This window comes from Rhyacophila brunnea, unplaced genomic scaffold (assembly GCF_057557595.1).
Source record: "Rhyacophila brunnea isolate RB1 unplaced genomic scaffold, BYU_Rbru_1.0 scaffold_1, whole genome shotgun sequence".
NCBI lineage: Eukaryota > Metazoa > Arthropoda > Insecta > Trichoptera > Rhyacophilidae > Rhyacophila > Rhyacophila brunnea.
Window position 1 is genome coordinate 28,876,096 of NW_028232751.1, and position 12,422 is coordinate 28,888,517.

A 12,422-nucleotide genomic window follows, 5' to 3' on the forward strand; every position below is an offset into this window, starting at 1 on the left:
GTTTCGCGGGGCTATTAACTTCAAAGTGTCGGGTCCTTAGTTTTTTTTAATCGTAATCGACACCCATCCACCCAAAATACACTTTTTCAAAAATACACATATTTCTATATCTATAGTCTAAGCATTCATCAATATTTCGATCTTTAGATAGGTACCGAAAATTTTGAAATGAACTGCTCGGTACAGTTCGGTTATGAGGAATACAGCGGCAAACACATTTTAAAAATAGCCGACATACTAGATTATTTGTTAGGTTAACCTAACCAAACCTAACCTAACTTAACCTAACCTAACCTAAACTAACCCAAACTAACAAATAATCCAGTATATCGGGTATTTTCAAAATGTGTTTTCCGCTGTATTCCTCATAAGCGAACTGTACCAACCACTCTAACCAAAAATATACAATTTCGGAATTGGCCTGACTAATCGATTTTCTCGCATTTTTACTCCAAGTTAAAACTAACAGCGACAGGGTTTTCTATATTTAAGTGATTCAAGATAATTGTGTGTAACATAGTACTGGTGAGAACTGTTTTAAGACGTGCCAGAGCGCACCACAGGCTAGAAAAAACCCAGCGCGCTCTGACTCCACTACACCACTGCTTATTAGTGCTCATGATTGTAGTGACAGTGATACATGATACTCTTGCAGATATTCCCAGAATTTCTGGAAATCACTGATAATTAATCTCAAAGTCTTTGAACCGTACCTAACATAATACTGGTCTCAACAATATTTTATGTACCTAGAAGGAACTGTTATTTATTAATCTTTATGTTTTTACATGGCTAATAAATAGCCAGTGAGTTAAAAAAGAAAATGTAAAATTTTGTATTATTAATACTTCCATATTTTATTGTATAATTAAATATTCATATTTCCATTAACAATAAGAAAATTAATTAGCTATATAATATATAAATAAAAGTAAGAAAATATATTCATTCTGATAAACCGTTACGTCAAAAACATAATATTACTATGGTAATGTACCATTTTGTTGTCATTCATCGAAATTCAAGAGGGATACGTCAACCGGGCATAGACAAAATATATCGCCGGCTGGAAAACCGAATTTTCCCTGGCCGTAAAGGGAGAAGCGCGAATCAGTAAAATGGCATTCGTTGTTGAATGTGTGAGCGATCGACGACTTGCGCAGGGTAGGGCCCGTCATCCCCCGCCCAATCGATAGCCCGGCAGTGGTGAGCGAGCGGGCGACCACGGTAGGCGGCCGAATGGAAACGCTACATCAACATGCAACCGCCTCCGAGGAAAGTAAGTCAAACATTACACCAAAATACACCGACAGATAACAACCTGCGACACAACACACCAACCCAAAACTCGAATCACAGACAACTTACTAATTCACATCAAATATCCCCAGTGTTCTTTCTGTGCGCCTGTGACTTTTCATTTAAATTTTTCCCACTCGTTTCAAGATTAACATTTTACAAACGTTACTCGATCGAAACATTAAAACATTCTAAATAAATCACATCCTCTATTACATATATATATTTCAATTTTACTTTCATTTTCCACGCTAGAATACCACGTTCTTTCCAGTTACAGTGACTTTCAACTCCGGTACGATTTCATTGATCACATCGAAATACTAGCCACACTTCACCCAGAAATACTATGCCTTCAATTAATACGGTGCGTTGAAAACATTTTGTACTTTTTATTGTATCTCTTATGTTATTGTTTTAATGTTTACTTTAATTGTTTTGTAATTAAGGCTCGCTAAATCATCGGGATATCCGTTTTCTTGTGAAATTCACAACATGGCCGTCGCATACGCCCAAGGGTTATCATTACACTTTTGGGTATATAATCCTCAAAGTTTAATCATAAACGTGTATAAAAATATAAATCATAGATGTATTGTTTCTTTAAATAAATATATGAACATTTTTAAAATAAACATTTTAATATAGCCACGTTATTTTTTATAAAAGTACAACATCGTCTCAGTGAAATTTCAACTTTATACTATACTCGACTAGTTTACTTTAAATCAACTTCACGTTAAATATAAATATTTAAAAAGTGTTTATTTATTGTTTATATAATATATTAAAATCTATAATTTATAAAAATATTTATTTATTTATATCATTTGTGTACTTATAACTTTGTTGCTTATGTCAAAAAATCCTACGATTGCATTAAAGATTCCTACCTATATTAAAAGAAGTTATTATAAATTAAAAGAATACTATTAGGTATACCTAATCTTATTTAATGCATTATTAATTATTCTTGATTATTATATTTCATTAAATCTGTGATAGATCCCATGTACACTTTTAATGAGAAATTGCATTGCATTGCGATGGCAGCAATAGGTCAGGATCCTTGTCAAAAATATTTAATGTATTAAATTTATTATAATGAAAGATCAAAATAATACCTGATACTATAGGTACGGGTTGTAACAAAATAATCTACTGTTTATAGTTTATTTTTATACTAAACTAAACCTTGACTTACGTGTTACATATATTATTTGTAACATATTACTTTTAATTTCTTTTTGTGACTGATATCTTATATTATAATTAATACATTTCTCACGAATATATTCATTACACAAAATAATGTCACACATTTTTATACAACAGCAATGTTATTTTGACAGTTACCGGTATTTCTTATTTATATAACAAAACATGTACTTTATTATTTATTTCATTATTGACAGAAATGACACTAAAACTACCTTGCTATTGTTTTTTTTTTTAATTTCCACACTAATGCTTTTGTAAATAATTATAGAATAACATAATTTGTCATTTTAGGTATCACATACTACTTACATAAATATAATAATAATAATTAATGATTAATTTATTACGTTGTATCGGTCAGTGATGAGCAACCAGCGGTCAATTTATGATTTTCAGCGGCCAAGCAAGGATTTATTTTTTTATAGTATGTCGAAAGAATAAAAAATATTTATTTATTTTATAAAATAATTTGTTTGGAAAAATATATGAGTTGTATTTAATTTAGACCTCGTTAAAAGTATGGTTGATCATCACTGCTGCAGATACATATTATATTTAATTTGAATATTAGGCTATTATGCATATTAACTATATCTATAAACAATACGCGCAGTTCCTTGTTGGATAGAAATTTTAGAAACGAAATAGCAACCCTATTAAAATTATCTATTTATTTTAACCGTTCCTCACTATAACTACTTCTCAATGCGGTAGGTAAATATTTAAATATGGAAAATACATAGGTACATTAAAAAATAAACTGACATATATTTTTACATAGGTATACAAATTACGTACTCTATATTAGTATTATGTTAGAACAATAATCGATTTAATTTAACTTAATTATTTAAAAAAAAAATATATATATATATATATATTCGGTGGCGTTCTAATTAGTGAAATAATTGACAATCTTAGTATTGTCATATTCTTCTTCAGTTATTTATTTTAAAATGTTTTTTTCAATTTTAAATAAAAAAATGAACTGAAATTTATGTGGGAAAATTCAAAGCTTAAAATGGCTCTCCTGTAAATTCAACATTTTGCAGTTAACAGGTTATGCCCAAACGACACCGAATTATATATCGTTAAGCGTTATATTATGTATTTTTTTAAATGTATATAATTTGATAATTATTAATTTTAAAGAAACGCAAAACCGGTCTAGTTAAGGGGGGACATGCTCGTCGTAGGTCAAAATTGAGTTTTTATTGTATTTTAAAACCATGATCCTGGACACTCCTTAAAGGTTGTAGATAATCTATTTATATAATTTTGAAGCCTTATTATCCCTCATATTTATTTTATACATTTGATGACTGCATAAAGTATTTTTGTTAAATAAAATTGTATTCTTTTAAACCTCTCGCTCTAATGTTTTAGAATATAGTCATATTTCGGTACATAACTGTGCAGTGGTGTTAAAATTTTTTACATTTATTAATTTTTAGACGCATTTATAAAACCATTAGTATAATTTATGACGAGATAATTTTTGTAAAATATTCACGATAAAAAATTATATTGATAATCTCTGTGATACCAAATTTGACAAGAATTAGGCATTTTATTATTAAAAAATCGGCAAGATTCAAGTGTGATAAACATTCTACGAATAATGATTGCTTTATAATAATTATTGACCTAAGAATAAGGTAGTGTTTTTTTGAAATACGCCATTTCTTTTGGCATTCCCCAGTGGTTAAACTACAACATACGGCCATAGCCATAAATTGACAAACTATATTTAAAGTAGGGAGTAAAATTATGTTAACGCGCGTGTTTGAACATGTACCTAACCGATTTTTTTTATTTTTTTTTAAACAGTACATGTTCAAACTCGCGTGTCAATATCATTTTACTCCCTACTTCTATTATAGTTTGTCAATTTATGGCTACGGCCGTATGTTGTAGCTTAACCACTGGGGAATGACAAAAGAAATGGCGTATTTCAAAAAAACACTACCTTATTCTTAGGTCAATAATTATTATAAAGCAATCATTATTCGTAGAATGTTTATTACACTTGAATAATCAAAAACATAGCTTATAATTAGTATCTTTAGAATTATCTTCAAATGTGTTAATCTTGCCCATTTTTTGAATAATATAATGCCTAATTCTTGTCAAATTTGGAATCACAGAGATTATCAATATAATTTTTTATCGTGAATATTTTACTAAAATTATCTCGTCATAAATTATACTAATGGTTTTATAAATGCGTTTAAAAATTAATAAATGTAAAAAATCTTAACACCACTGCACAGTTATGTACCGAAATATGACTATATTCTAAAACATTAGAGCGAGAGGTTTAAAAGAATACTATTTTATGTAACAAAATACTTTATGCAGTCATCAAATGTTTAAAATAACTATAAAGGATAATAAGGCTTCAAAATTATTTAAATAGATTATCTACAACGTTTAAGGAGTGTCCAGGATCATGGTTTGAAAATACAATAAAAACTCAATTTTCACCTACGACGAGCATGTGGGCCGTTAATATTTAATGAAAGAGGAATAAGTAGCACTATAAAATTGCATTTCATTTAAGTTAATAATACAATGCATTTCCACCACAAATTGACAGTTGTTATCACAATAAAAGAAAATAATTTTATAAAATATAAAATCGGATTCATTATAGACGTTCTGTTTTGCGGCAGCTCGGAAATTTATTATTTATGCCCCACTCCACTGGCTAGCATAAAACAAACAGTTTATAAAATAATACCCTAGCACAATTTTACTGTCGATCTAACTAACAAATAATTCAACGATAATGCTGTAGGTACACAGTTTCCCAATAGCGTGTTGTTTACTAATAGTAAATAGTTTAAACATCCATTACTGTGTTGCATTTACATTAATATTAAACCTGGTTTTATTTCAATACTCTATTGAACACGGGTTCCCAAACTGTCGGTCGCGACCCCCAAGTGGGGTTTTCCAAGGATTTTCTGTGGGGTAGCCGGATGAAACAGTAAACATAAAAATTATTGATTTTTAACCAAATTGCACCCCTAGTAGGTATGAGAAGGCCCAACCAAATTAGTGTTGGGAAAGTATTTATCTTATCAATAATTACAACTTATTTTTAATATTCGGATAATTGACGGAGATGCTAATTGTACATGGTTCCAACTGCATCAGTTTAGTTCATAAATTAGTATTACATATCCAATGCACACACGATAGAATGCAGATTAACACTATCATAGAAAATTTGTTTTAACTAACAAAGGATTCAAACAATTATTGCACTTTTCTGAAAATTAAAATTTTATATAAACATACTCATATTGGTGCATAAGTATTTCCTACACATAATCACTAGAAGTCGTGGTCAATGTGGGTTTATGATAGCTGAAATCAGTTATGTAATTTTTAGAATGAATTTTGTCGATGTGGTGAGCCAAGATCAAATCGATGAACAATCCACCACGAGTAGTTGAGATAGCTGGATTCGTTATCAGCAGAAGTCCGAACGTTTCCTCCATGAAAGTGTTGAAATATTGTTTTTTTTTTTGTTGTTGCTCGAAACTGGTTTTCACTTGGCGCATGTTCAGGAGGAAGCTCTCCTCTCTTTCTTCTACGATATATCTTCCATTTATTATCGTCAACAGATGTAGAAGTAAATGTTTAAGTACACACAAAAGTATATGCGTAATTAGTATGAAGTTACTAGAAGAAGTTAATGGAGGACAATGAGGACCGGGACAGACGAACATTGTGTTGCGTTGTATGTAAATAACAACAATAATAAATTGCGGGGCGCGGGTCCCACGTCATGCCCTAAGCACCGTTCACGGCCGACCAGTGATGCCAACCGTACTATAATTATAGTACAATACTATAATTTTAATTCCGCGAAATATGTAAAATACTATAATTTTACGCCAAATATACCAAAATACTATAATTTTAAAGGATTCAAGACGAAAAATGTTCCTCTACCATATATTTTTCGGAAATACTATAATATAATTTGTATTCCTTTGTACTATCAGCATAGAAAAAGCCGACTGAAGCCACTCCAGCCCGCGCCGCGATACTTTCGTGATTGAAACCATCTTGACGAAGAGAACTTACCTTACATACCAAATAAAATTTGCTCATGTACATTATCAAGACTACAAAAATAAACGACTTGTCTCTACTTAATTATTAAGAACAAATTATAGAACAGCTTGAAATTCGTTAATACTTATAGAATTAACAAAATAAATGCTGGGCGCGGGTTTTAGCGGCCGCGTACTTTTGTGACATTATTTTTAGTTACGCCTTTGCGATTTTCGTAACGAATCCGCCCAGGAGGTCAAGACAAAAGCATGTATCCATGCTAAAACTGCCGTCCAACCATACAAATTAGTGTCTTACTCACTTGTGTGACACACTATTTGGCACTAACACAATAATTTTATTGTCTCTACTAGTTTCCTGCAGAATTGTCAAAACCCGTCAATGTCATCGATTCGTAATGTTAAAATGATCACATAATCTAACTACATATTTCACGAATCCTATTCGTGAATTGAACAACCATTTATTAATATTAATTCCCTTTATGTGCCCCATCGTTAGAGTTTCACTCTCTTGTCATATAATTTTATATAAATGTTTCTGTAAAAGCCAAACAACTGCCCTATCATCGCGTGCTACCTGAGATAAAGTTATCAAGTTCATGTCAGCTTAGTAATCGTACGTATGACCAAGCAGATGCTTATAATATGTAAAATGTGTGATTACTGATTAAGCTCGATTTAATCGATTTTTCATATTATTATAAAAAAATAATCGATTTTCCTAAAAAAGTAAGAGAATCGAATGCACCTTATAACGTGCATTTTTCTTCCCTTGGTAGCATAAGGTATTATTTCCAACTTATAATATTTTATTTGTGTTGTTTAAATACAGATATTTCTTACGGATACGTTTAACGTTATGGAATTGGCGGCTCTCGCGGTGCAGTGCGTAAGGCACTTGCTTCCACCCGAGAGTTCTGAGTCCGATTCCCGGTCAGGACACAATATGTATGTGTTTTTCTCAAAGCCTGGATGTTTCTGATTATTCAAAATTACTAGCAACCACCTTGTACAAAAAAGCAAGGACGTGGTTATTAATAATTCTAAAAAAATTCTGATGGAATTATAATTGCTAATTAAATGTTATATTATGATTTCTATAATTGAAAAAATCGATATTTTCGATTTTTTGTAGAACGAATCGATTTCTGTGCAAAAATCGAACATCCCTACTTACAAGCAGAACTGTCTTTTTAAACTAAATATGTTTTTTTATATAATTCAACGACTGACCTAACCCTAACAGTGTATAATCACAATACTCTAATAATTATGTATGTGATGGAATACTAATTTCCAATACTTTAATAGATCCGAACTTTTATATTGAGATATAACTGTAAAGTGCTTTGATATTATAAATCCTACATTATGGAAATAGTACAATCGGTATGTATATACTAATATGTATATCGATACTGCATTAATCAATATAATGTATATTTTATGAAGGGAGACAAAATAGAGTGCAAGTGAAAATTTTGCTCAAAACAGGTTAAGTGCATATTTATAACTGCTCATGTTTTCACACTTTTGGGACGCCAAAGGTGACATTTATAATAATCTAACACAAGGGTACCCAACTTTTTTGTGGTTAGGAGCTACTTTTTAACTTATTTTTCATGGCGATCGACTTCTAATAAGAACCTTATAGGAATTGTTGTTGTTGCTTTTTTTAGTTCTTCAAAGTTAAAAATATTCATTTGAAAAGGAAAAGTATCGTTAAATATCTGCAAAAACAAATTTTTACATTTTCGTATTTTTTATAGATATTTATATATGGAAAAGCAAGGAAAAATAAAAATATATTTTTCATTAATTCAAAGCACTTATTGTATTATATATAATTAGTGAGATTTTTTTTATTTAGGTCAGCCTTATTGGCTTATCGATCACAAAGAATAAGTATAGATAATTATAATATAAAATAAAATTATATATGATAGTCCCAATAACAAGCGGACACAAAAAGCATAATAAATAAAATGAAATTAGATCAAAATTATTATGTACTGCTGTAAAGAATATAATTGGAGAGTTATTGAAAATGGTTAAAAAAGAAAAACACATTATCGTAGTAGATTTTTGGGTTTTCACCGTGTGTCTTTCTTCCTTCTTTACTCGACGTTTCGGGCTCGTTTCAGAGGCCATTATCAAGAGATGATATGATATTGATAATAGCCTCTGCAACTAGCCCGAAACGTCGAGTAAAGAAGGAAGAAGGACACACGGTGGAAACCTAAAAATTTACTTCGATAAAAAAACAACCGTGAAAGCCTCGAACATTATAAAAACACATTAGTAGTAATCATAGGAAAAATATATATTTGACATCGTGTAATAGGTAATATACATCATTGGCAATGTTAAAATAACAGTCATCGAGGTGATCATCCGTCAAACGTGTTTGTTATTTGGGCCAAATAAATTTCATATGGAAAAACGAAGATAGACGTCCTTTAAATATGAGTATTTTTCTGGATTTAGTACTTTCCATATGATCAGAAGTTGTCAATTGTGTCAACGTAACCTCATTTTGCAATTCAATCAACTAGACTTTGGACATTATTGTCATCTAGCAAAACCAATTTTTCCCACGACCGGGATATTATTTTTTTCATCCACGTTTGTAAATTTAAAATATGAAAATCATTATTATTTTCAAAATTCATAAAATATCCCTTACATCCTTTCGGATTAGCAGCATCGATATATTTTTAATTCAATACAAAATATCAGTGGTCTATGGTCAAATTATGATACGTGAACATTACATTTGTCAATTTCGTGATAGTTATACAATTTTCTGAGCTCTTCAACTTGGCTAATCCGAACCATCGAAATAATAATTATACTATTTTTTGATTGTCAGCTTTTTTACCGCTTTCATTTTATGCTTTATGTATATATATATCAAAATCTTTAAATCATCTAATAAAAATCAGTTTCGCTAGTATTATAAAATTATCAAACATCATGCAAAGTAAATACAAAGTGTACATATAGAAAAATAGTTGTTTCCGAACATTTATATCGAATATTTTTATATGTATGTATTTTATTTGTTCAGTTCTGCATCAACTTAAAATATCATTATACATAAAATCCAAAATAACATACACACATCCAATATATTGTACCTACTGATAATAAATTACTTCAACCGCCCACTTAGGTCGCGCATCCGTGTAGTGGGTTGCATACTTGACGTCGGAACGCCACGTGAATCATACAATTTAATATCATCGGAATGACAATGAAATGCGAAGTAATCCACATAAAAGGATAATAATAATATATACCTCTACTGTAGTGGCGGCTCGCCCATTTGCACTGCGGTATTGCAGCACCCCCAAGCAAATTGAGACAAATGTAATATTATAATATTCATACCTAAATGTATGTATATTATATGAAAATATTAAGGCCATTGGACCCGTTTTTTCCTGTCTTCTCAGAATCGTGGAAATGGCAAGGACGTTTAACACGAATTGACACATAATAAACACTTTATTTATTTAAAATCTAATAAATAATATTCAAATAACACTTTTTGTGTCATTAAAATTTTCTGATTCGCTTTACTTTTTAAAATAAATGACAAATAGTCGGTCCTGTTTTCGAAATTGGCCAAAACGACTGTCACGCCACAGTGAATTTTTGAACTTAATAATAGTTTTGCAGGTATATATTGTATGAAAGAAATGGGTAAAACAATACATTTCATTGATTAACTCACGTACTTTTTTTAATTTCAGAAAAATAAAGATTTTAAAGCCATTTTAGTTTGAGTATACATCAGCCAATTTTGAATGATTTTTTCTCACAAAATAATATATACTGCACAATAAAAATATTTTTTTATTATAATATAACATTTCCGTAATACTATAAATAATAATTAACAATGAAAAAATAAATAAAACCCTATAAATTCGGTACAATTAGTGACGCTATATTACCAAAACACGTCGTACGTTTTCATGTATTTATCCTATTTTCAGACAATTTAGATATATAATTATTTTGCAAAATTAACAAAAAGAGACCATTTGATCGATTAATCCATATAGTTTTTCTAATTTCTCATTTCTAACCTTAGTAGGCTTGTGAATTTCAACGGGTGAGGACGTCTTTTTTTTCCAAAATTTTATCCGTCGCGAACAGTATTTTAACTCATAGAAAAATGACCTTTACTCGCATTGCAGTAACAATCAAATTGGCAAGACCACATAACGTAGACCAGGTGTTATAATTTGTGTTGACAAATCAAACATCATAAAATACCAGTGAATGTCAAACTGAGAAAAATGTAGTTATATTATATTATTTATTATCTTGTAATACAAATGGTTGCAGCATGTGAGATATTGTAAGATAATTGAATCTTATAACCACGATGGCTACAAAGAAGTCCTAAAGGTATTCGTTCGGTGCAACATTTATAAAAAAAAATATTTTGGACTTGAGCAGTTTAGATAAAATATAGGTGGACTTTAATTATTTTGATAAATACCTACTTGGTTGGGCTTAATACAGTTTTTATGTACCTGGGTCGCCATGTTTTGTTATTTTCAAAGGGACGTATCCAGGAGTATGTTTATTAGCATTATCAATAGAAACAAAATAATATTATTTTTCAAGGTCTATTTATTATCGATCTTAAGTGGTTTATGTCACAAATAGTAAATTTGTAGAAAATTTAAAGTAAAATACGTTTTCGAATGCTGTCATAGTAATGGCCACTGAAACATGTGTCATAATTTTCCTAATCGTCAAAATAATAATAAAATAAGTGTTTTGGGGCACAAAATCACGTATATGTTTTATGATGTATGTATTTTTCAGATGGTTTGTGGTAAAATCTTTTTTTTTCATACTGCCACAATTCAACTATTCATAATTAATTGTTTGTTAAATTTTTCATTGTGCACTTTGACTTAATAGGTAGGTGATAAAGTTTTTACCTTACTTTATTGTATTAATTTATTGTTAAGTGAGAATTAGCTGCTTTCGTTGTCAGTGTATATTTGAGGAGTGCGCATCCTGACGATGTCGAAAGGCGAAACCAGGATCGCATAAAACGACTCAAATGAAATAGTACAAAACTTTTAGAATTTAATATATTTAATGCCGAGTTGAATTGAATGGAATCACCTTAGGCATTTATTAGTAATTATTTAACTCAAGTAAAACATATATTGAGGTAAGAACCTATTTCATTGAATAATAAAAACAATATTACTCTTCACATCACAAGTGACAAGATTTATATGAATTGTGTATTGCCTGAACTCGTTGATCAGACTAACACGGTCGATGGATATAAGAAACCCTCAATATAATAATTATCAAGTTAACAAATAATAATATCAATTATCAATTAATAGCTATCAATAGAAAAGAAAATAAAATTATAAAAAAAAACAATTTATAATAGTTATTCTAATACATTGCATACCGTTAAACCAATACACTAATTAAGGAACCAATTATTAATTTTCTATACACTAATGTTCCGAAATCCTCCGCGGCGACCAAAACGTACTGCCGTCAAATACATGCTATTATAATAATTGTTTCTTAAATCATAATTGTTGTGTACTAAATTTAAAAAAAAAAAACGTTCCTCGACAAATATTCATTGAATTGCTTTCTTTTATGAGTCATTTTTTTATAATTTAATAAAAACGCAATAATAACAGAAATCTTTCATGCCATCTTGTGAATGTTTTAAACTTATAATTTGTAATGTTAGCTTATGAAAATGAATAAAATTATATTTGTTTACACTTTCGTGTTTTTTAG

General features: G+C 29.9%; 1 protein-coding gene across 3 annotated transcripts in view; it reads left to right on the forward strand.

The window, feature by feature from the left end:
- The first annotated feature begins 1,200 nt into the window (after positions 1-1,200).
- Positions 1,201-12,422, forward strand: part of nwk (FCH and double SH3 domains nervous wreck) — a 66,967-nt gene continuing 55,745 nt past the window's right edge. For 2 of the 3 annotated variants that reach the window (XM_085942885.1, XM_085942898.1), the window contains exon 1: positions 1,201-1,279. In XM_085942885.1, coding sequence (XP_085799011.1) covers positions 1,259-1,279 — 21 coding nt within the window. In that variant the 5' untranslated portion in view covers positions 1,201-1,258. Of the gene's footprint in view, positions 1,280-1,573; positions 1,667-12,422 lie in introns of those variants that run through there. The other variant, XM_085942891.1, reaches the window with a different exon arrangement.